The sequence below is a fragment of the Sander lucioperca genome, chromosome 8, assembly GCF_008315115.2.
Source record: "Sander lucioperca isolate FBNREF2018 chromosome 8, SLUC_FBN_1.2, whole genome shotgun sequence".
Classification (NCBI taxonomy): Eukaryota; Metazoa; Chordata; class Actinopteri; order Perciformes; family Percidae; genus Sander; species Sander lucioperca.
In genome coordinates this window covers 27,813,060-27,836,413 of record NC_050180.1, presented here as the reverse complement: position 1 = coordinate 27,836,413, position 23,354 = coordinate 27,813,060, and the positions used below count along the sequence as shown (strand labels likewise).

The following is a 23,354-nucleotide window of genomic DNA, read 5'->3' as shown; positions in this document are numbered from 1 at the left end:
TCGGGCGACCAATTGATAAACTACCCACTTTATTTTTTTAGAGGGCGGGAGTAGGGCAATGTAGGATCGGAGGAGGGACTTCCTTCAGAGTTGAACTGAGATGGCAGGCAGCTGCTGGGCTGACACGTAACTAAAGTTAAAGGTGCTATGGAGGCCTCGTCGGGGACTTGAGGTTTTAATTTCCCATAAGCTTCTTTAAATTGCGTCGGAAAAGTTAAAGTCTACAAGGGGAAACAGAGACGCAAGCGGGAGTCGTCAGTCTCGCTTTGTCCTGCATTTCAGCAGCGCGGAGCTGGAGTTTGACGTGAAGTGAAGCGAAAATCTGAGCGGCTACTTTGAAGTCACAGGGGAGAGTCGCGAGTGGATGTGGCTATGGGGAAATAATGTAGGTTATACATCATCGTAAATATTAGCACTTAACACGTATTTTCTGCTTGGAAATGCTCGGGGAGTGAGGGGAGGAGGGCTTCTTCGGTCTTCACCAGGAGGTAAAAAGTTGAGTCGGAAGTTTGCAGCACCAGAGACGGGGTTTTCTCGAGCATTCAGCGGGGAGGGGTGCGGGTCCAACATGGGAAGCGGGGTGTGCTCCCGGAGGCAGCGGAGGATCTTCCAGTGTCTCCTGCTGGTCACCGTGGTCTGCGGGATAATGTACGGAGGGATGATATCGTATGAGATGCACAAACAGCTCAAGAGGACTGAGGCAATGGCACTGAAGTACCAGCAACACCAAGAGTCGCTTTCGGCACAGCTCCAAGGTAAACACAGTGACGGTGATGTGATTGAAGGTTGTTAGGTGACAGAGGTGAGCGTGAGAATTCGGTCTCTTTTAAATAGCCAATGGCACGCAAGATTCCTCCAGCAAAACTGCAATTTTGTTGTTGTCGTGCTTACACCTCTTAAAAAAACGTGATGATTTAATACGAACCGCAGTTCAGTTCGGCATCCAGTTAGCACCTTAAAACGCCAAAGCGTAGCTAGTTAGTCAACGTGTCTTATTAAGCTAAATAAACAGTGGGTGGTGGTGGTATAGCTTGCAATGCCAGGCACAGCTGAAAACTTTATCGAAAGCTTATTTGTGTATGCGTGTCAAATGCCAGAATAACGCCACTAAAACTATGTCTCGTCTGCCATCTTACCTAACTATAGACTGCAACTACACAAGCGGTGATTTACCAGAGCCTGTCTTTGACCTATGGCTTTAGGAAGCCTAATCCTGTGATAAACTGAGCATAGCCCTTCTGGTTGCCATAGGCCTACTGGCTGTAAAATTCAACAAAGAGTTAAAATTTGGCTGGACAGGTCTGCCTTTTGCATAGGCCTACTGTAAAATGAAATTATACCCCCACACCCAGAAGTGAGGTTTACTGGTTGACTGGAGGCGGTACACAAACACACACACACACACACACACACACACACACACACACACCTGGTTGTAGTTGTCCCTGGGCTCACCTCAACAGTATACAGATTAGTATACTTTAAAGTCATGAGGTCAGCTAGAATATATTCTGTCAGCCACAACTGGAGGTACAGGAGGAAAGAGCACAGTCACCTTGGTTTTAAAGCAGTGGTGTTACAATGTTACACACAGTACTGGCTTGTTTTTAAAACCATTTTAGGGTTTAGCCAGCTGGGTGCCCCACCATCTTCATAGTGTGTTGTCCGCATACTAAATTTGTTTGCATTTGGATCAGAGATTGTTCATTTACAGTATCTGGCTGCACTTTAAAATATGATGAGATACCTGCATTGTAAAGATCTGTTGGTATGAAGTCACCAGTTATTTAGTTACAGTAATGAAGCATTCACATTTGAAAAAAGTAGATATAGACTAATTTATTTGTTTGTAAAATAGTGACATACATACACAATAGCAGACCTAGGGAGACATACTTCCATGTAATACTAGCAGAATGTTTCTATTAAAAACCTGACTTTTAGCTTTTTGCACGCCCCCCACTCTACAAAAGATTAAATACGTAGTCTTGTCCTACAGTAACCTCACAGATTCACTCACTCCATATAAACACAGACAGGATGTGAGCTTTTGTGTCATGCCATTATGCCATGAGTTTAAACTTAACAGCTGGGCGGAGAGCCCGCTACATAGCTTCATCTAGAAGGTTTGTGCCCACATCAGAGAGTCAAATAGATTGTCAGAGTTTAAGCCCAGACTCTGAACCTGTTAATTTAATGCAGCCTTTGATCCACCTGCCCAGCAGTCATCTCTCTCTGTCACCCACAGCTTGGTCCAGCAGACATACCATGAAGTTGTTTTTAAGCTCTATCACGTTTGTTAAAGTATATGCATGCACATAAGCCTGTGTTTTTTGTTGTTCTTATATAATATAATATCTGTGACAAATTACATTGTTAAACAGTAAATCATTTGGTTTGTAGTGGTTAGGCTAGAGGTAGGCCTGTAACAATTATTATATCATTTTCTAATCTCAATTTTTTTTATACATAATTGCGGTTTCTTTGTTTAACTGCAATTAATTGCTAACATTAGCTAAGGTCCGGAAAACTATATAATACTGTACTATTGTCAATTTGATGTTCATTTAAGAAAGAAATACAATGTTTTTATGACAATAAAGAGGTGTGGTTTACTTCAGAGGCTGTGTATAATATAACCAAAATATGTATCCTGGAATTCATTCAAAACTTTAATTTGTTTGAAAAAATAATAAATAAATTAAAAAAAATGTTTTAAATATGACCGAAAGAGACAATTATATTGTTAATTGCAATAATCTCAATTGAATATCTGTTTTCCTAAAGATAAGTGGCTTCTTTTAGTCAGCTCGATGTAAACGTTATACAAATGGCTCCCATTTTATTTTTCAAGAAGCTGCAGCCACGTTGATCCAGAAAAAGAGAGTATGACAGTATAATGTGACACTTTAAATAAAGTGGGTATGCTTAAACTTCATTTGTATTTCTCAACTTGTGCACCACACCCTTACTTCTATTGTGAAGCAATGGATCATTCAGTCAATCACAAGGCCTGGGCCGCTTGATATCCACGGCTGGCTGTTGATTGCTGTTTTTTTGTGCCCTATATTTAGAGGTGGGCCATAGCTTGGGGGCTGTGAGCCAGCTGCATTGATTCACTGTTGCCCACTATAACCACAGGCTGGCAGTTGTCATTTAAAAAGATCAACTGGCACTTTGAGGTTTTGCATGCACTCCCCCATCCACCCAGACGTATTGTTATTTATATGTGATTTGCAAAACATTAATCAAATGAAATGATTGCAGCCGTCTCTAAATGATTGTTGTGATATGTTTTACATCACCAACACTGTTGTCGCCTGCTGTTGGAATGGTTTGTTTTTATCCATGAGGTACAATAAATACTATTGGTCTTTGAGTTGGAATGCACTTTCTCCCTGGATTTAACAGACCTGATTTGGGTGTTTTATGTATTTTTGAACAATAATGAACAGGTTTGCTGGCACTGTTCAGAATATAAACTAGCAGCTCATATACATATTAAAACTAAATCACTCCTTTTGATTTTAGAATTTGTTACTGGGACTTTTGTAATATTGTTGGGTCAGGGGTCTCAAATGTCCAAATCTCTCTGCCCTTCAACCTTCATCTGGATTATTTGGTTGATAAGAGGAATTAAATGTCATGCCGGGTTCCCACCTGTCTGGAAAACTGGGAACTCGCACCACCCAGCCTTTGTCTTCTGAGTAGCCTTTTGTGTTTAAAAGAAAGAAAACTCACAGATTTCGGTCTAGTTTTATGTATAAGTATTGGTTTACTGGGTGGATTATGTTTACTAGTAGTTTTGTCATTTGTAATACATATTTTGCTTCTGTGACCTGGATCAGCTCATGGGTTGTGGCCCTGTGCGGGGCTTGACGTGGATTTAGAGAAGATTCTCTTGTGTGAGTCAGATTACCTGTTAAAGACAGTAGTCATTACACAGCTCAGGTGTTCTGTGAGCTCTTTGGTCACCCAGGCAAAATAGAGACAGCATACATGCACTCCCTTTCTAAAGTGAACTGGTCTCCTGTGTTTGTATGTGTGTGTACACAAGGTTGGGAGTGTACACACACACACACACACACACACACACACACTCACTCTCATCAAAAAGCATTTGTGACTGTGATAGTATTCACAGTGCACACCAATATGGCCAAATCTAACCAATCCAGTCTTCTCCACATCTAAACCAGTATGCCAGTAAAGGTCACCACCATAGAGAGCTCCCTTGTTCTTGCTCTGCCAATGCACTTTCATCCCACCTAAGGGAGATGCTTAATTGGTCTAAGGCGAAACCCTCAAACAATAAATGTTCATTTCCATGCTCATTGAGGTGTGAACGAGATAAGGGTTAGTGTGAAGTGAATCGTGTGTAGATGTGTGTTTACCAGCTCTAGGGAATGTTGTTGCTTGTTTTTAGGAATAGTAGTCTGGTCTTACTAAATTACAATTTAAACAGTGGAAACATTCATTAATGACTGGTGGATTCAACAAGGTAATTTTTGAGGTTGTATTTGTGATGTCATATTGCAATTTTTCATATTGCTTTGAAATGCAGATTAAAAAAAAAAGAAACCGAAGTAAAATATGCTTTTTATTATTTTGGCCATTAATTTATTTATTCCCCTCTCTTTACCTTACACATAAACATTTAAATGACTTGTTAATGTGAGGCAAATTGCGTTCCTATATGAAATGCACTGTGTAAAATATGACTTTACCTTGTGGGACAGTGAGTGTGTTTTAATATTCCAAATCCACATTGAAATTAAATCCTTTCTACACTGTAGTCTCTTAGTAGCTGTTGCCCTGCTTGTTCTTGTTGTCACCTAGAGAGCGGGTGTGTGTGGAGTGGCCTGAGCTGAGCTGAGCTAATTCTCACTGCTGAAAGGGTGCAGAGCCTCCGACAAGTCAAATAAAACCTCCCTAATCTCATGTATCTGGACGTCTATCTGATCAGGCTCAGAGAGGTTTAAAGGAGTCCATGCAGTTAGTTCCTATCTAAATAAATCATTTGGAAAGACGTTCGTTTGAAGTTTGTTGGATTTTGACATTTTTACAATTATCAAACCTGAAGGTTACATGTTACTTCTGAAACGGTCTTATGATGTTATAGCATCATAGCATTATGCATAGTCTTGTAAAACTTTATGTTGTCAACACTGAAAGTCATGGCAGCGTCCATTGATGGCTCAGTGATTTATAGTGTAGGTCATAGTCACAAATCTCTAGTTAAACATACTGTTTTATAACATTTATAATAATAAAGTCTATTTGTATAGTATATTTTTCATATTTAAAAAATAAATAAACGAGACGGATACACCTAGGATTTTAAGTACAGCCTTGATGTTCGTAGCGGCACAAAGATGTTTCTTGATCTGCGCATGCAGGTGTTCTGGTCCAATGACAAGAATCTTATTTTATTTATTTTTTTCAGATTTTATTTGAAGAATCTTTGTGGACACCCAGTATTTCACATCTGCTAGACATTTAACTAGACAGGATTGGGCTTTATATCTCAGTATCATTTGTATAACATGCAGACAATGCAACACCATGTCTGCAACTGTGTATGATACCTGACTCAAGGGAAGCATATACAAGGAAAATTAGATTGGACATCTGCAAGGCTGTATTTGATATATAACAACCCACTGCTGAAATCTGTTTATCAAGATTCCATGATCCACTGTATCAAGTCTCTATGCTGCACTTAAATCCTGTAAAAGGAGAATGGAGCAATCTCAAGCATCTGCATTCATGAAATGGTCATTTGTAACTCTGAGAAGGTTTCTGTGCTATGATCTTTCCAGAAACCTTACTGCCTGACATGGCTTCCAGAAGCTGTAATGAAACTGTCTTTTCTAAGAGTTTGGCCGTGAACGGATGTTGGAAAACAGTCTGTAGATATTGTAGATGGAGGGATCAAGTCCAGGTTTATTGAGAAGAGGTTGGACACAGGCAGTCTTGAAATAGTCAGGGACACAGCTGGTAGAAAGGGAAATTGACCACACGGAGCAACCACATTCCAAACTTCTAATAACAATTTTAAGGACATGACATCAGCTGGATTAAAGGAGGGTTTCAAATGAAGCACAATGTCCTCTAGTTTGTTAAGAGAAACTGGGGTGAAATCACTGCAAATGGCACAATTTGGTGTGTGTGTGTGTGTGTGTGTGTGTGACACCATAGCTTTTTTCTTTATTTTGCTAATTCTCTGTGCCCACATTTGCTTCTTTTACCTTCTCAGTTTTGTTAACCTCTTGTAATCTATTAAAAGATTTTGTATCTAACAGTTAATCCTGGAATCTGTTGAGTTGGCACTCAGAAGGAAGTATAGCCACATCATCAGTTAGACCGCCCAGCCCCCCAACCCAAGGCAGGAGAGTCAGAGAGAACATGTAAGAACCTGGAAGAAGAATTTTCTTTTTTTTTAATGTTATTTTTTTTTTTAAAAGCTGGGTGAGTCAGAGGCTGGCCCAAGACCACGACAAAGGATTAGTACCAGTACCATTTTTTTATTGTGAATTTAGAGTTGGTCCATATTTTCCAATTGAAGTAGTAAGATAATGCATTTCTTGAATAAATGAACTAAGGTTAGGTGCACAAAGTGTTTAGTATCAAAGTGGTGATGGGCACTTGGTACTCATCAAAACAGAGTTACACAATGCTTCACATAAAACAATACAATGTGGAATGAAACTTCACTCATAAACCATGTGGCCATAAATTCTAATTCTCTCTACTTATTGAATGAGTTGGAAATAGTACTGTGTGAGAATACCATTTATAATGGCTAACAAATATCTGTTTAAATGCGATTGTACTTGTATGAAGTAGATTTGCTGATTTAAAACAATAACACCACACTAGTGCATGTGGCCTTGAAAAAAGGAAGGTATTTCACGTATATGGGAATGGTCTGTAAGAGCCGTGTGGAGGTAATCCCTCCCCGCTGTTTTTTTTGTTTGGTTTTTTTTTTAGTATTTCGAGTACAGCCCCTTTAAGTATAAGCAGGACATTTTAAGATGTGTGCAGTAGAATGCTATCTCATTGAAATATTTTGAAACATTCATCTCCCCTAATCTTTCTTCCTCTTTTGTTTCATTTGGTGGTTGTTATTTGCTTCAACCTCCCTTCTGCCAGAATATGTACACACACACACACACACACACACACACACACACACACTGAGCCTAGACAGTCTCACAGGATTTTTCTAGGAACTTCACCCACTAGATCAGCCTATCAGCGAGGCTTCATTTGTAAGAAGAAAAACAAGGATGGGTAGGGCAGGTGAATGGAGCAGGTTGACAAAACAGACCTGCAGCATGCAAACCGGCCATTACTTATTCATATGTTGCATTGTTTGTGTGTGTAACTATCTGTTGCATCAGCGTCAGAACAGTGTATTATGCTATGCTATCTCCATGTTGCGGTCTGCTGCTACAATGAGCCTAATTCCCCACAGGGGATTGAATGATGAAGATGAAAAATGGAGGGAATAAAAGAAACTGCATGACAGTGTGTGTGGAGTTTGGAGCTGGAGAAGTGAATGTAAGAGCTAAAGTAGCAGGATCTCAGTTTAAATAAGCATACTGAGTCTACTCTCAAATATTCTCCTATAATTACCCATACTCATGGTTGTACTATTGCTTGTGGCTGACACCACCCACCAGGCACATAAGCAGCCTGAGCCAAACTAGTAGTATTTGTAAATACCTTTGGAGCACCAGCCTTGTGAGGAATACCACAGCTTTCTGCAGTTGGCGGAGCTGTCATGTACTGAGCTGACAGTCTGGTTAAATACATATCACACCTGGCTCTCATATCAACCATAAAATGTATGTCCTATTTCTGTACCTCTCTAAGATGAATGTTAAAGCGTTTATGAGTGTATGTGTTTTGTGCAGTGCACATGTTTGTATTACAGTTCTCTTTTTGTTTAGCCTACCTTCCACTCGGCCCAAACAGAGTTCAAACCGCTCACTAAACCTCCTGTGTTTTCTCTCTCCATCTCCTTCCCTTTACCCCCCCCCCCCATCTCTGTTTTATACGTTTAGTGGTGTACGAGCACCGCTCCAGGTTAGAGAAGTCTCTTCAGAAGGAGAGGTTAGAGCACAAAAAGGCCAAAGAAGGTGAGAAAAATAACATCTACGCTCAATTATGACTCTTGAGGTATGTCTCCATTGAAAGGAGCTTTGGAAAATGAATATCTCATTCTAAAAGTGGATATCATTTGGTAGAACAAATATTAGCTTGCAGTATACAATAGTACTTACAATCTTTGATAACTTTATTATTGTAAGTCACATTTTGACAAAGGCATCTGCTAAATAAATGTTATTTGCAAATTAATTGCAGTGCGATGTAATGTAGTGCAAGTATTTAACAAGTTTAAGGGTCATTATTACTGAGTTTTTACCCACCGCAACTATTTCACAACACCATCTGCAGCAGCTGAGCTGTGTAGAAGTATAACAGTATGGGTATTTTGAAATAATGATGTGTAAGAGGACTTCTGATTCAGGGACAGTATGTCATTTTAGTGAGTATTAATAAAAAAGTGTGTTTGAGTTTTTATGGTATTTTCAAGGCATCAGAATGAACCTCATGCTTATGTAAGTCAGCATCATAGTGTTGTGCTTTTTCTCCATTAACGCACAATTTTCTATCGCATTGGTTACAATTAAATTCATCTTGTAAAAAAAAAAAAAAAAAAACTAAAATAGACCTTTGCTGTTTCTGTTTCCTAGATTATCTGGTTTATAAACTTGATGCACAACAGTCACTGAACAAGGAGAAGGTATGTTTCCACACAGCTACCACCTCTGCTATGACGAAGTATCATTTGAAAATATCTTTGAACTTTCTTTTATAGACTTATATAGTTTAATCTGTCTGTTATCACCTGTCCTCCATTGTTGTTGTATTGCTTTGTTAAATATCGCTGCTGCAACTTCCACTATTTGCTATAATTCATCTCTACACCATTATCCGTTGTGACATTACCAGTAAGCCTGAACTACAGCAAGTATTCACTAGTTTTCATTTTTCTCAATAACTGCTGAAGTTATTGAACGTTTTTCATAACTTTTGTTTTTATGCTCAAACAGCAAGATTCCAGCAGCAGATTCAATTCTCTACAAGTGCAACATCAGATGCTAAAGGTATAACTTATTACAATCCCCTCATACACAAACACATTTTTACACTGTAGGTTTCTTTATTTTTGCCATTAACACAGACATCCTCATATTAACCTAACAGGTTCTTCCTGTCATCTTTATGTACACACTTTCTCTGACCTTTTAGTCCTGCTACATCCTTCCTCTCTTTTAGGTAAAGTTTATGTGTGGGGGAAGGGTTTACAGTTCTACTTTGTATGCTTTATATATGCTTAACATATTGTCTTATGACAGTAGTCTTCCTTCTTTGTTAGAACCAGCATGATGACCTGAAGAAGCAGTATTACAATCTGGTGGAGCAGCACCAAGTCCAGAGCGAGGACCACAACCGGCTGCTGGACGAACACAAAGAGCACTATGAGAAACTGCAGCAAAACAAAGAGTTGGAAATCTCCCACCTCAAAGGTACAGATGGTCACACACACAGACATGTTACTGTATTTTAGCACCACTCGGTTACACACGAATACATAGTACCAACGCAGTGTAGCTTTCTGTACTGGTGTCATCATTAGACATTCTTACTTTGTCTCCATCTTCTGACTTAATAAAATACTGCATGTCTGAAGTAGAGTAAGTGCTTTATGAGCAGACCTTTTAGATCTACACTAGAAAAAAACGGTTTTGTTGTATTGTACCATTTAGTATTTAGTTGAAACCGTCCTCTCCTTCAAGCCTTATTACTTTACTTACTTACTAAGATATTTACTCTGTGGCCAGTGCTTCGAGCAGGAACAAGAACTGGACCAAAGAATTTATAATAAGGGAAGAAGTTCCACTCTCTCGTTACTTCCGGCTTCAGAACTGGTTGCAGTTCCACTCTTGATCCATATGGGGGGCGCTCACAGGCCAGTGCAGAATAAATGGGACTCTATGGAGCTATACCCCTCAGAATCCACTTTTCTCAGGATATAATTTTTTGTCTAGTAATTTGAATGTTGCATTCGAAAGGGGAGGCTAAGAAAATACACACTGCTGGGTGTTAGATTTTTTTAAAGTGGCTTTTTTGTTCTAAGAAGCCTTTTAAAATGTCAATGACATCACACACATATACAGTCAGAGATACTGCTTTACGGCGAGCTCTGAGTCACTTCCTTTTTTCTCTCAAGGCATCGACAACACAGCTAACAGGTTAGGCTCTCCCTGTCAATACACATGCTAGAAAGGTTTGCTAATGTTTTAAAGACCACGCCGAAATATTCACCCTGACATTCTGGTTCTGCTTTGGATGCCGTCAAGCGGGATCTCCGGTCGTAATCAGTCCTTCACTGACCAATCAGCATTCATTAGCAGAATGCTAGCGTGTTATGGGCAACAACGACTCAACCTGTAACAAATCAAAATGACATAAGTACTCGTTCATTCAACTTTCGACCTATAATCTAAGTTGAACTTGCAAAAACTACAATCAAATCTGAGATTTCTCAACGACAATCGGGCGAAAGAGACAAATTTAGCCGTCTAGTCGCATTCATTTTGCACTCGCCTGCGATCACCCCCAGTGGGACTCTGGTGGAACTGCAACCAAATTCGGTACAATGGGGCTGTGAGCGAGTGGAAAGGCTTTCCGTAGACCGGCTTTGACTGGACCCAGCGTTTGTAACATGAGTCATAAGGATAAAAAAGAAAGATAAAAAACACAAGTAGTTCTAATTATTTTTGGAATTTTTTTGCAATGCAACCTCCTGTTAAGATGCATGCTCTCTGTTGATGTGTTTGTTGTTTGTCATGTCAGATAATGTATATAACCTGAAAGAGGAAAATAAACAACTGAGGAAAGCCCACCATGACATTCACACACAGCTACAGGATGCACAGGTGAGACTAAACCTGTTCTATTTAATGATTTGTCATATATATCTGCTAGCTTCCTTTTAGTATGAAGATACATACAAAGAGCCTCATGCAGCATCATTCTCTTAAATTTCTCTTAATTTTCTGTTAAGTGAAAAAATAAGAGAAGTCAACTCTTGACTTAACCGTCCAAATCTGCTATTTGTTATTAACATAGGTAACGGCCCCTAAACATTATATAGGGCAGGTGTTGTGCCATGTGCATGCCCAAGAATTGGAGAGGTGCCACCAAAAAAGGCTGTAAGAAGATGACGAACTTCAGCGTTAATAATTGTAATGTACAGTTAAATAAACATCAAACAAAGTAAACGTGATTTTCCAGAGCATCAGCAGTGGTGGAAGAAGTATTCAGATCCTTTACTTACTGTAAGTAAAAGTACTAATACCACACTGTGAAATACTCTGCTACAAGTAAAAGTACTGCATTGAAAATGTTACTTAAGTAAAAGTATGTAAGTATCATCAGGAAAATGTACTTAAAGTATTCAAAGTAAAAGTACTTAATGCAGAAAAATCCTCACATTTTAGAAACTGGAAACGATCAAAACTGTCAGTCAACTAAGTGTTAAATGGTCTAATCATTTCAGTATTATTTGTAGGCCATTATATTGTTGGGTAGTTTAATTTATAATGAAACGTATTTTTTAAACTTCATGTGTTTTGTGTGCAAAAATCTTAAATTGTAAAGTAACTAGTAACTAAAGCTGTCAGAAAAGTACAATATTTCTCTCTGAAATGTAGCGGAGTAGAAGTAGAAAGTGGCATGAAAAGAAAATACTCAAATAAAGTACAAGTACCTCAAATTTGTACTTAAGTACAGTACTTGAGTAAATGTACTATTTTACATTCCACCACTGAGTGTCAGTACTGGGCATTACTGGAAAATCAAAAACCCAGCACTTGCAAAACATTTGTGATGCTGTTAATGCTGTGTCAGCAGGCGGCCGAAGCACGTAAGCCATTCAAAAGCTGAGCGCACTCAATATAATCCAAGGGGTTTTATAGTCTTCATTGGGATTGATGGACCAATAGTATTTCTTTAGTATTTTCTTTATTTAAGTTTAATAATCCAATCATTAGAATGACTCTAAAACATATAATAATATTCTAAATTTGATTATGTGATATTCATGCATTCTTTTATTTTCCTCAAATTTAAAGCCATTTTTTTTAGCTAAATTTAACAATTTGTGCACTGTGAAAACAAGATGTTCATTTCTAAGAGTGCTCTCGACCATTCGTAAAAAAAAATTCTTACCTAAGAGAAGAGCAAAAATAAGAAAACCTTGGTGAATGCCAAAATATCAATGGGTACTAACAAAATAAAAAGAAATCGTGGTTATGAACAGAAAAAAGAGGACATTTGTTCGTATAACAACCTACCCACATGAGTCCCGATGTGTGTTATCTGCTAGGGGTGGGAATCACCAGAGGCCTCACGATACGATATCATCACAATACTTATGTCACGATACGATATTATTGCGATTTTAAACATATTGCAATATTCTGCGATATATTGCAATTTCTTACCTTTTTTCCAACTTCAAATTTTTCCCATTTCAAATGATGTCCCCAAAAGAAAACTTTGTCAACATCTGTTTTATCTAAAAAGATACATTTATCTGTTTGTTCATCTCACTTCAATTTTATTGCTGCAAAATTGGATTGTCAAGCAGACAAACTGACCAACACATATATAATAAAAGATTGATACTTGCCGTCTGTGTATCGATACAGTATTGCCACGGAAAATATTGCGATACTATGCTGTATCGATTTTTTTCCCCCTATTATCTGCCTCTCTGAAATGGAAGAAATAAAGTTGCCAGTCATTCATGAAAAACACATGGAAAAACCCACCTTGACTTATCTTAAATTTTACTTTAAATAAAAGATTTTAGGCAGTACATTTAAGCCTTCCATAAAGATAAATGGTTCATTAATGCTTTTTGGTTGCACTTGTGCGCCCAGGTTCAGCATCAGGACCTGAAGACGGCCCACAACCGGCTCGCACTGACACTGGAAGACCACAAGAGTGCGCTGGCTGCAGCTCAGGTAGGACGGCAGCAGCAGAGGTGCAGTCTCATTGTTCACTCCAGTCACTGAATACAACAGCTGATAGAGGCTGAATTGCTGCATCATCAAGTATTTTGGTCACATATTTTTTTTCCTCCTGTCAAGTGTTGCACATGTTATTGCCTGGAGTAATCAAAGGCTTGAGGAAAGATTTTGACATGTAGATAGGCTGGAGAGTTGTATTTGAATTTGTCACGAGAATGGGTTTGTGTGTTAAGCATGTTAGCTGTAAAGCTACAGAGACTAGGGCGGGGTTAATGGAGTAAAACAGCCAGGTGATGAGGAGTCTCTGTAACTGCTGTACAGGTTGTCAATAATCTGAATGAGCTGATAAAAGACAAGGTCATGCTTAAAAACTGAAGAGCAAGTCCTGCTCTGCACTCCCCTCAGCCTATCTTTAACCTTCTCAGTAAAGCAGAAGAAAATGTTTATTGCAGCAGACTGTATAATCCCTCAGTAGAGACGAAAGAAAGATGCCCGTGGGCACCTGGGTAGCTCACTTGGTAGAGTATGCGCCCATATACAGAGGTTCAGTGCTCGACACAGCGGCCGCGGGTTCGGTTCTGACCTGCAGCCCTTTGCTGCATGTCATTCCTCCTCTCTCTCTCTCCCCTTTCAAGTCTAAGCTGTCCTGTCAATAATAAAGGCCTAAATGCCAAAAAATTATCTTTAAAAAAGAAAAGAAAAATGCCCGAGGTGTTGCTTGGTTTTTTGGTAATTAGATCAGATCTTTGCTGTTTCTCCCTGAGACTGACCTTTGAATTGCCTGAATGGTTTATTGAATATACAGTGTACAGTGCTCTGCCGATTAGTTTGAAATGCTTTTCTCCTCTCTGTCTGCACTTCATAGATACTCACTCTCTTCTCCTCTCTCTTTCTGTCTGTCTGCATTTGCAAATTTATTTTAAAACCTGTCCTGCTTTCCATCAGTGCTTCTGGTTGGACGGGCACACATACATACACACATCTCTTTCCTTCCCTCCAGGGGGTTTGGTTTAGTCAGGGCTGTCAGAGCAGTACATCTAAAGCATGTTCCAGCCAATCAGCCAGAAATATATAATGGGGGAAAAGGGAGGGATTTAGCAAGAATTTAACCCTCTGGCCTGGTTAGAAAACATTTAGTATGTATAAAGGATGGTGTCCTTTAATGGTATAATGTTCTAAACTGGATGCTCACTTTGAAAAGAAATGTCTGTATCGCCAGAGGAAATGGAATTGGAATGTTAAACTTTCTACAAAATCCTCTTTTTTTTTTTTTTTTTGATGCAGGCGAGTAAGTGGCTAAATACTGTTAATTTCTGAACAATGGCTGTGTATAACATATGTATGTTTTGCTTCAAAAGATATTTTTTGTTTGTTTTTCTCATTTGAGATTGTATTTCATATTAGCTAGGACAGCTTGTGTTAAGATAACGTTGACCATTTCACAACTTAGGCTTCTTTTTTATCTGGGAAACAAGGCTTTGTAGAAAAGCATGCTTAAATGTTTACCATAACTTAAGTATCACATCAGAACTAGTATTTCAAAAAGATATCCAGTCTATTCTGTCTCAAGTCCCTGAGGGTCACGTTATACTGTTTTTGAGGTCACTTAGAAATTTCCATTCCACTCCATTATAGACAGAATACCAGCTGAGATCAGTTGCATTGTTTTTTTAATCAGGGCAGCAGTTTTCAGATTACATTATGTGCTTACATAATTGCAAAAGGGTTGTCGATTGTTGTAGAAAGAATATCCACATTGCTCATTATCAGCAACCATTCATCCAATGTTCCAAAGGCACATTCTGTTTACTAATCTGATATTTTAAAAGGCTAACTGAGAAAACATTGGAGAACTCTTTTGCAATTATGTAAGGGGGGGGTGTGTGTGTGTGTGTGTGTATACTGAGAATCACGCAGCATCACACGATTTTCCCAGGATTTCCACTCTTAGCCAACCTATGTATGTTTTACCCTTCAGTTGCAGGTGGATGAATACAAGCAGCTGAGGGAGTCCCTAAACAGGGTGCCAAATCTGAGACAGCCTGAACTAAACTCCATAGCCATAGCACCCGAGTCCCAGCAGGCCACCGTACTGAAACAGCCAGACAAAGAGGATCCCGCCCATGAGGACGATCAGCATGATCACCAGGACACTGAGTCCAGGGTAATGTGGGATTCTTTAGATCACTTTATTATGAAGACAAAACGGCATACTGTTAAGTATAAAATCACACAAATCTAATTATTTCTCTTATTGTTTTGTCCTCAGTTGGACCATCAAGAGAAGGAGATGCACACCCAGTCCGAGATCAAGTCCCAGCCCACCGTATTCCAGCACACCTTGTCAGACAAAGAGGAGGATGGAGAGGGAGAGGCTGAGAGGAGGAGGGAGCTGGCAGAGGAGGAGATGGCTCAAGCAGGACAGCCTCAGAAGCTGGAGGAGGACCCGGACCAACCACAGGAGGAAGAGGAGGAGACAGAACAGGAACAGCCGGATGAGAACGCCTTGGACCGACAGAGACGCCAGCCGCAACTGGTCAGAACTGGTTTAGAATACTCAGTCTTATCTAGGCAGGGTTAAAATGACCTTGAACTGGCTTAAATCTTCTGCATCTCAGTTGAGTATTACTAGTTTAGAGTGGTGTGGTTACTTTTTTTTTTCAAAATAGCTTAATTGAGCAACATAACAAACCTTGTAATCATAAATTAGTCATGTGTGTCCTTGTCATCTTGGGGACACAGCTACTGCTCACACTAAAGTGCTAATCATCATTTGTCTTAAATCCCAGAGAGACCAGAATAATTTACAACCTTTCTTCAGTGTTTGCCTCTTTGATTAATGACCGCTTGCTCATGATGTGTTATGCTCATTTTTTGCTGCTGTCATTTTCATCTATTAAACTTTTCCAAAGGATGAATTATACCTGACCTTCAAGTTAATGTCTCAAATTAGCAGCAACTCTGTGTCTCTGATTTGCTCAAATGTTTCCCTCTTGCTCTACATGTTGGTCCTTTCGCATTCATTTGTCTTCTCAAAAGGGCCCCCATCCGGAGAGGCCTCAGGACGGCCAGCATCAGGACGGCCAGCCGCAGAACGAGGCGCCCGCCCAAGGAGAACGCGTGAAGTCGGCCTACGAGCAGCAGCAGGAGCAGCAGCGCCTGGAGGCTCAAAGGGCCGAGGAGCGCAGGCAGATCCAGCTGCGCCAGGAGGCCCTGCAGCTCCAGAGAGACAAGGTGCTGAAGGAGAGAGAGCAGAGGCTGCAGCAGGAACAGGAGAGAGAGCATCAGCAGCACAGGGAGGCCGACAGACGGGAGGAGCTGCTGAGAGAGGAGCACCAAAGGTCAGATTTCAAATCAGAGATGGAATCAATTAAAATCAGCTGCGGAAGGAGTTTGCCCAAATTACCTAAAAGGTACTTTCATGCTTAAACTCAGAGGTATCAAGCAATGCAGATAGTTCCAGGTTGCTATGCCAATACAAATAAGGTAAATGCAATTTAATTTGTCCTGTTCAAATCATTTAAAACTATTGTGTGATTTGATGTAATTTCTCAACGCTTTTCAGCTATTGACTTGACAAGAAGAAAGTGAAATGAGCTGACCCAAACCTGGTGTGTTTTATCTTCAGTCTTGAAGTTGCTACATCAGCTCAAAATCTGCATGGGGATAGAGAATCAGTCAACCATGGCTGTCGGATAATTATCTTTGTCTAAAGAAATGTCAAAAGGAACACTTAATAAGACAAGCATTGCATTGATTAACCTAAGCAGTAATAAAATATACTTCCTGCAAATTGGAAGTTGTAATTCACTGTTTGCCACTCACTAAGTTAACTATTCTCTAATCGTGGCAGTGGCACACTACGACGGAGCATTAGGGCCACATCAAGGGGAAATAAATGAAGGAGGAAGATTTTTTTTTATTTATTTTGCATTTCAAGAATAAAGTCGAAATGGCGAGAATGAAGTCAACATGACGAGAATAAAGTTGAACTACCACTTCAAGAATAATGTTGAAATGTTGAGATTAAAGTTGAAATGACGAGAATAAATTCAACTCCTTTATCACTTAATCACCCATTAAGTCACCAATCACCCATGGGTGTTGATGCGCTAAAAGAGAAATAATTTCCTTGTTATTAAAACCGATAAAGAAGTATAATTTCACGAGTTCATATAGGCCTTCACAATGCATTTTGTAGAAGACGTTTTGATTAAATGTGGGCAAAGACGAAAGAGAAAACTCTATGGGTCTTTATGTGCAGATGTGTCTACTTAACAGCAAATTGAAACAGTTCTAACACACAAACGATATACAGTATCTTATGAATAGGGCTAGGTACAGAATTTAATACTTTTTAGGCACCGACCAAATTGCCCCTAAAGTATCGAGTAATTCTCATCAGCGTCAGTGAGCCAATCAGCATGCAGCATGCTCCTACCAATATCTAATAATGCTGGTGATTGGCTGTCTAACGTTCCACGTGGTAGAGACACGCAGGAAAAACTCTACGCACAGAGACGAGGCTCACATAGCAGGAGCTGAAAATAAATACAATGATTTGTGCCGTAATGTATAATTCCGTCATTTATTTTTATGTTTTAAAATTGGTATTGAAAATCGTTTAGGAACCGGTATCGAAGTCACGGTATTGGTACCAGTACCCAGCCATACTTATGAATATGTATCGATAGCTCAAAAGAAGGCTGTTAAACAAAAACTGCTTCATGGCAAGCAGTAAATGTTTAAACCCACTGTAGTACATATGCATATTTCTCAACATTTCTGTTTTGATGTGGCTCATAGTGCCCGTGCTCGTCTGACCGCCCTGTACTGTCATTGCTGTCATTAGGAAGAGGACCGAGTATGAGAACATGGACAACGACATTGTTCAAGGAGAAGAGGACCCACACGCGGACGATGAAGGTGAGACGGGAAGATTACCAGTGTAAAAAAAAAAAAAACAGTCAGATACTCGAGAATGTTAATCATATTACCAATATAGCATACACTATTTTCTGAATTAGTGTTTCTCGTATTAAAAGAGTTCACAGTTGCAGTTGGTTCATATTTCGTGGCTATGTTTGTATGTGTTAACAGACGCTCACATGTTACATGAGGAGGAGGAGGAGGAGAATCAGGAAGTGGATCACAGAGTGCCATCCCATCAGCAGGTGTCTCTCCGTCCCGCTCACTCCCGTCTGTTAACTCGTGTGTCCTCATCATCTGTCTGTCCTTTCAGCTCATTCAGTCACTTAACATTCACACCAGTGTATCATGTGTCATACGTCCATTCAGCCATCCAACCACAAATTGATTCTTTTGTCCTTCCTGCCCACTGTCCTCTGCTGGCATGTTCAGCTCCCCTCTATCCATCTTCCACTTGTCAGTCAACCCAGTGATTTGTTAAAGCTTCTGAACACCAACAAGGCAATTAATATAACATCAGAGTGCACTTACTGCCACATTCAGTTATATCTGCCAAACATATTCAGTTACAAATCCTCCACACCACAGTTTTATTGCACGCATTTTATCATATTTCTTGCTCTTATTCTTATATTAATGCTCCACATATCTTATGCAAATATTAACCCACTATTACCATTATTATTGTATGTTTTCCTTAAATCTATAGTGCATAGTATCTGTCGCCCCCATGAGGAATTCTAAGTAATGACAGCAAAACTGTCGGCGTGTCTACATGATATAAGCCATCCGCGATCACGGAATGTGACGTTTATGAATATCTAAAATGTATGAACTAAAGCTTTAATCTCTTTAAGTCTGTGTTATTTTACTGTGGTCTCTTCTTCTTCTTCTGTAGGGCGCTGGAGTTGGTGAGCTGGACCCTGAGGACGACCCGAACAACCAGGGAGAGGACGAGTTTGAGGAGGCCGAGGACGAGCGGCCGCAGCACAGGGTTGCAAGAGAGGAGGAGGAGGTGGTGGTGGTAGAGGGGGAAGAGCAGCCGGCAGCGCCAGCCCAGCACAAAAACCCCCACCCAGGCCCCGAACAACCTGCTGTGGAGGAGGAACTGGTGGTGAGTATAGGACCAGAGGAGAAACGAGGCAACGGTCAAATACACAGAAATTATATTCAGCATCAACAGAACTAACTACAGAGGTCACAATGCTGACATATGTAAAAGATCAGAGGTTGGGATGGAGACGGTGAGAGCTTGGGGAATAGAAGAAACCACAGGATCTAGGTAAAGAAATGATCTTTACGTAGTGTTTTAACTTGTGTGCGTTCAGATGGCTGGAAACCCAGATCAACAGGAAGACACGCTGGATGACCAGTACCAGGAGGAAGTAGAGGACGAGGTGTGTAACTCTCATGCTCAGACGAATGCTGTACATAATGAGTAAAGTACAAAAATACAAAAGATATGAGGGAGCCAAAGGGCATGCAGAAACGGACTTGCCATACCCGGATGACATAACCAATTGTTTATTTTATTTTATTTTATTTTTTTCCTTAAGTGATTTTCTAATGTTATTCTTTTGTCTCGTTGTTGGTTTCCTGAAGGCCCAGGAGGACATAGCTGGTGGGCAGAAGAGGGAGGACGAGGTGGAGGAGGATACATATAACGAGGAGAACATAGAACAGGTGGGTTCTTCTGCGGGGAACCAGAGCCAAGAGGATTTCTAGTTTTTCCTCAAGTCACCGCGTTTTATTCCCTCAACCCAAAGCTGGTAATGCTTATTGAATATTTACTTTCAAGGTGGTCCAGGTGGTGCATATGTATCATAGAAGATGCATGGTGCATCTCCTGTCACCAAGACCCTAGTCTATATCCTCAACGCTTCCTTCCGCTTTCTTTGTGTTGGAATGTTAAACTGCGGTGGATTTATGAGGACTGTGGTTAACTGCTCCTCAGATCTCTGCATGGTAAATTGAGACAGCTAGCTAGACCATCTGTCAAATCTGAGTTTTCTCTCGCCTGACTATTTTACAGCGGCTCCGTGCAGAGCTTAGGGCCGCCCATGACGATTGTGATTGGTTTAAAAAAATGCCAATAAACCAGAGCGTGTTTTTCTCCCATCCCGGATTGCTGTGTGGACTAGCCAGACCTTCCTCCGCTCCGCAGCGTGTGGATGGTCTGGCAAAGCGACACTACCAAGACCCAGACGTCCGTTGAAGTCAAGTACCTATTTATAACTTCACATAATGCTAAAAACAAAAAAATATTTACTTAATATTTTGAAAGAGAAGTTGTGAATTTTTCCCAGTCACTTTGTCTGTTTTCTTGGAACCAGCATCCAGTGGCTATTAGCAGGCTGCATCTTAATGCCTTTTCACAGTTTCCAAAATTAGCCAAGGTGATTGTCGGTTACCAATAATAGTTAATATCCATTTTTATTACATAATTGGGGAATCCATTTTCATTCTCTAGGATATTTCGTCGGTTCCTATCTTGAGTAACATCACACCATGAAACAGTAGAAAGCACCTGTCGTACACGATAAAATGTTTTGGTATCACATCCGTAAAGTAATATTTACAACAGTGACGTATTAGCTGTATTGGCTACACAGGGCTGAAGATATTTGTGCGTGAGTGTGTTTTGCCCTGCAACTTGAGCCATGCGTGTGCGTGTCCTTGTAAATGAGGGAGATCAGGTGTTGAGTCTGTCGAGGTGTCGGGTCACTACCTGGGCTTGGTTTATTTTATTTGTCCAAAGAGGAAATTTGTTTGAATGGAGAAGCTCACACCCATTTTATAACGTTGAAATAGTAAGTTAATGTTGTATATTTACTTGTTTACACAATGTTGTAAAATTGTTAATGTACACTGGGTTGCTCTTGAGGTAATTTTAAGAAGTGATATGATCTTCAGTGTTAAGTAATGTACAAACTTTGATAACCAGCAGCCCAGCTTGCTGAAGTGTCCTTGAGCAAGACATTTGACTCCCTACTACATTCTGTTGTGCAACTGACCCTGACTCCTGACCTACTTGGACCTATTAATTTATTTATAATCCCTCGTTTTTAGCCAGGAACACTGTACTGTAAGGTCCATAGCCCCCTCGCTTCTTTAACTGACTTGTGTTTCATACTCTGCTGGTGACCATATTAGTGAACGTACTTATGTTCCGCTGTAATTTGAGCTCAGCGGAGCTTTTACTTCATTCAGCTTCATTCATCCGCTGCTGCACAGTTGGTCTAGCGGAGGTGTTTCAGTTGAACCTTTGCACAAGAGTCACTACTTCCATTTATTTACAATAGAATTGAAATCCTGTGTGTTACAATCCAGTCATTAGCAGGAGAAACATGCTAGTGTATTAGCACCCTATTTCCCCGTTGCGGAGTCACGAAGCATAGATTCTGTGGGGATGGAACTCTGTTTTTGCATGTTTGTCAACTGAATAGAAAGGGTAGCTTTGTAATGCCTTCATGGGGCGACCTCTAGCTCACCCAGTAAGAGCGTGCGCCCCATGTAGGCTGAGTCCTTTGCAGCTGCCCGGGTTTGAGTCCGGCCTGCGGCACCTTGCTGCGTGTCATCCCCCATCTCTCTCCCACCTTTCCTGTCTGTCCACTGTCACTATCAAAATAAAGGGGAAAAAAAAATAATCTGTAATGCCTACATACTCTGTTGTCTCTTCTCCTAAACTGTGAGATGGCATGACATCTGAAATGAGTTTAGAATGCAAATGGACGCATAAAAACAATATGAGACTTGGAGGTAAACATGATATAATTTCCACATAGGTTAAATTGTGTCAGTCCATTAAATAGTCTTGTTGTGTGCTTGTGATTTGCTCCAGGACGAAGTAAAAAAACAGGAGCGACCAGGACAGGAGGGGGATGACAGAAAAGAGGCCGAGAATAACGAGGAAGAGAATTACGAAGAGGAAGAAGAGGAAGTAGAGGAGGATACAGCTGGTCAAGAAAAAGGAACCAACCGGAGGGCAGAGATGTAAGACGGATGCAGACTTTGACCAGTTGCAGTGCTTTTTTGGCATCCCATAGAGCCTATTAGGTCCCCTTTCCCTTGTTTCCCAAAGGAATAAAACCAGCCCTCCATTCAGAATTCCAATTAGGAAAATTGGGATATTATGCCTGGAAGATGGGATGGTATTCCAAACACTGTGGGGATGGAACTCAGCAGCTTACACTGTGGAAATGGACAGAATTTGTCAATCTGAAATGGGATGTATGCTGTATATATTAATTTGCTTTTCTGTCTACTCGCACATCTGCCTGATTGCCTGTATGGTTCTGTTTTTTAACAGCAGACAGAGAATGTATTTCTATCATGTGCTGTCTTTGAGTATGTTGAAAAAAGCAAAGATAAATTATGTTATTCTGATGTCCTCATGTTCAGGCCTTAATATGTATGTTTTATGCAAACCGTATTTTTTGTAGATCTCAAATTGTAATTTACATCTTGCATTCCAATCGATCAAGTCGTTTTCTGTTATTTATTGTTGATTGTAACAACTCTGACAATCGTAAAAAAAAAAAAAAGGTGCAACATTACTTTTTTATTTCTCCGACTGAACTAGTTTGTCATAATGGCTTTTTACCAAGTTTTTAAGCTGATACGCAGGAGTATTTCCACTGGATATATTTTGCAAATGCCAGTCAAAAAGACATTTCTGGTGAAGCCGTTCTGTGCTGAAAGTGTCGCACTGACATGTGCCTTTCCATTCTTGGAAACTTAGTCATTTTACATGTGTGTGTGTGTCATTTTACATTTGGAAAATCATTTCAATAGGACAGGAGAGATAAGAGCATGCCAGTTAGTGCTAAGCCTCTTGCATACTGCTTCAGCATAGCCTTAAATGGAGGGCTACTTTTTTGTCGACTGCTGGTATGAATTAAATTCACAAACCTGATGCAATTTACTGCAACATCTTTAGTCTACTGTATAATGTATAGTAAAACAAATGCTGAGAATTTGTATGTTTTTCCACCAGTTATATTTGATACAAATAAAGTGGGATTTTGATTGTATTAAACCATGTTTGCCACCTGAATGGTGTGTGTGGAATAAAGAGGTCAAAGGATTTCAGGTAATTGCGATTGTGTTATCTAATGCAATTTAAAGTTGACAGTAATCAGTCTCCAGTGGAGGCTTAGCTACCTGAAGCTACTAGCTAATAAGATATTAGGGAGTGGTAACTCAAACCCTAAAGTTCACTTTAGGATGTTAGCTGCTATTTAGTCTTGAATATCTGTGTAGCAAGTATAGTAGAGCTGTCTTCAGAGTTAAGAATTGGGATGTGGTCTT

At 40.0% G+C, this 23,354-nt stretch overlaps 1 protein-coding gene across 2 annotated transcripts; it reads left to right on the top strand.

The window, feature by feature from the left end:
- The first annotated feature begins 74 nt into the window (after positions 1–74).
- Positions 75–23,140, top strand: golim4a (golgi integral membrane protein 4a). 2 transcript variants are annotated; one of them, XM_031290848.2, is made up of 16 exons: positions 75–755; positions 8,073–8,147; positions 8,766–8,815; positions 9,126–9,179; positions 9,452–9,602; positions 10,933–11,015; positions 13,026–13,109; positions 15,094–15,279; positions 15,385–15,651; positions 16,155–16,456; positions 17,968–18,041; positions 18,216–18,289; positions 18,943–19,158; positions 19,373–19,441; positions 19,647–19,727; positions 21,886–23,140. In XM_031290848.2, the coding sequence occupies exons 1-16, from the start codon at positions 569–571 to the stop codon at positions 22,039–22,041; spliced, it is 2,109 nt and encodes a 702-aa protein (XP_031146708.1). In that variant the 5' UTR covers positions 75–568; the 3' UTR covers positions 22,042–23,140. The 2 variants fall into 2 exon arrangements, with proteins under 2 accessions (XP_031146708.1, XP_031146709.1); XM_031290849.2 differs by lacking the exon at positions 9,126–9,179.
- The last annotated feature ends 214 nt before the right edge of the window (positions 23,141–23,354 follow it).

Coding starts and splice junctions, on each gene's coding strand:
- golim4a (XM_031290848.2), top strand. CDS start 569: ATGGGAAGCGGGGTGTGCTCCCGGAGGCAGCGGAGGATCTTCCAGTGT. Junction 11,016..13,025: donor CACAGCTACAGGATGCACAG/GTGAGACTAAAC, acceptor TTGTGCGCCCAG/GTTCAGCATCAGGACCTGAA. Junction 13,110..15,093: donor GTGCGCTGGCTGCAGCTCAG/GTAGGACGGCAG, acceptor TTTACCCTTCAG/TTGCAGGTGGATGAATACAA.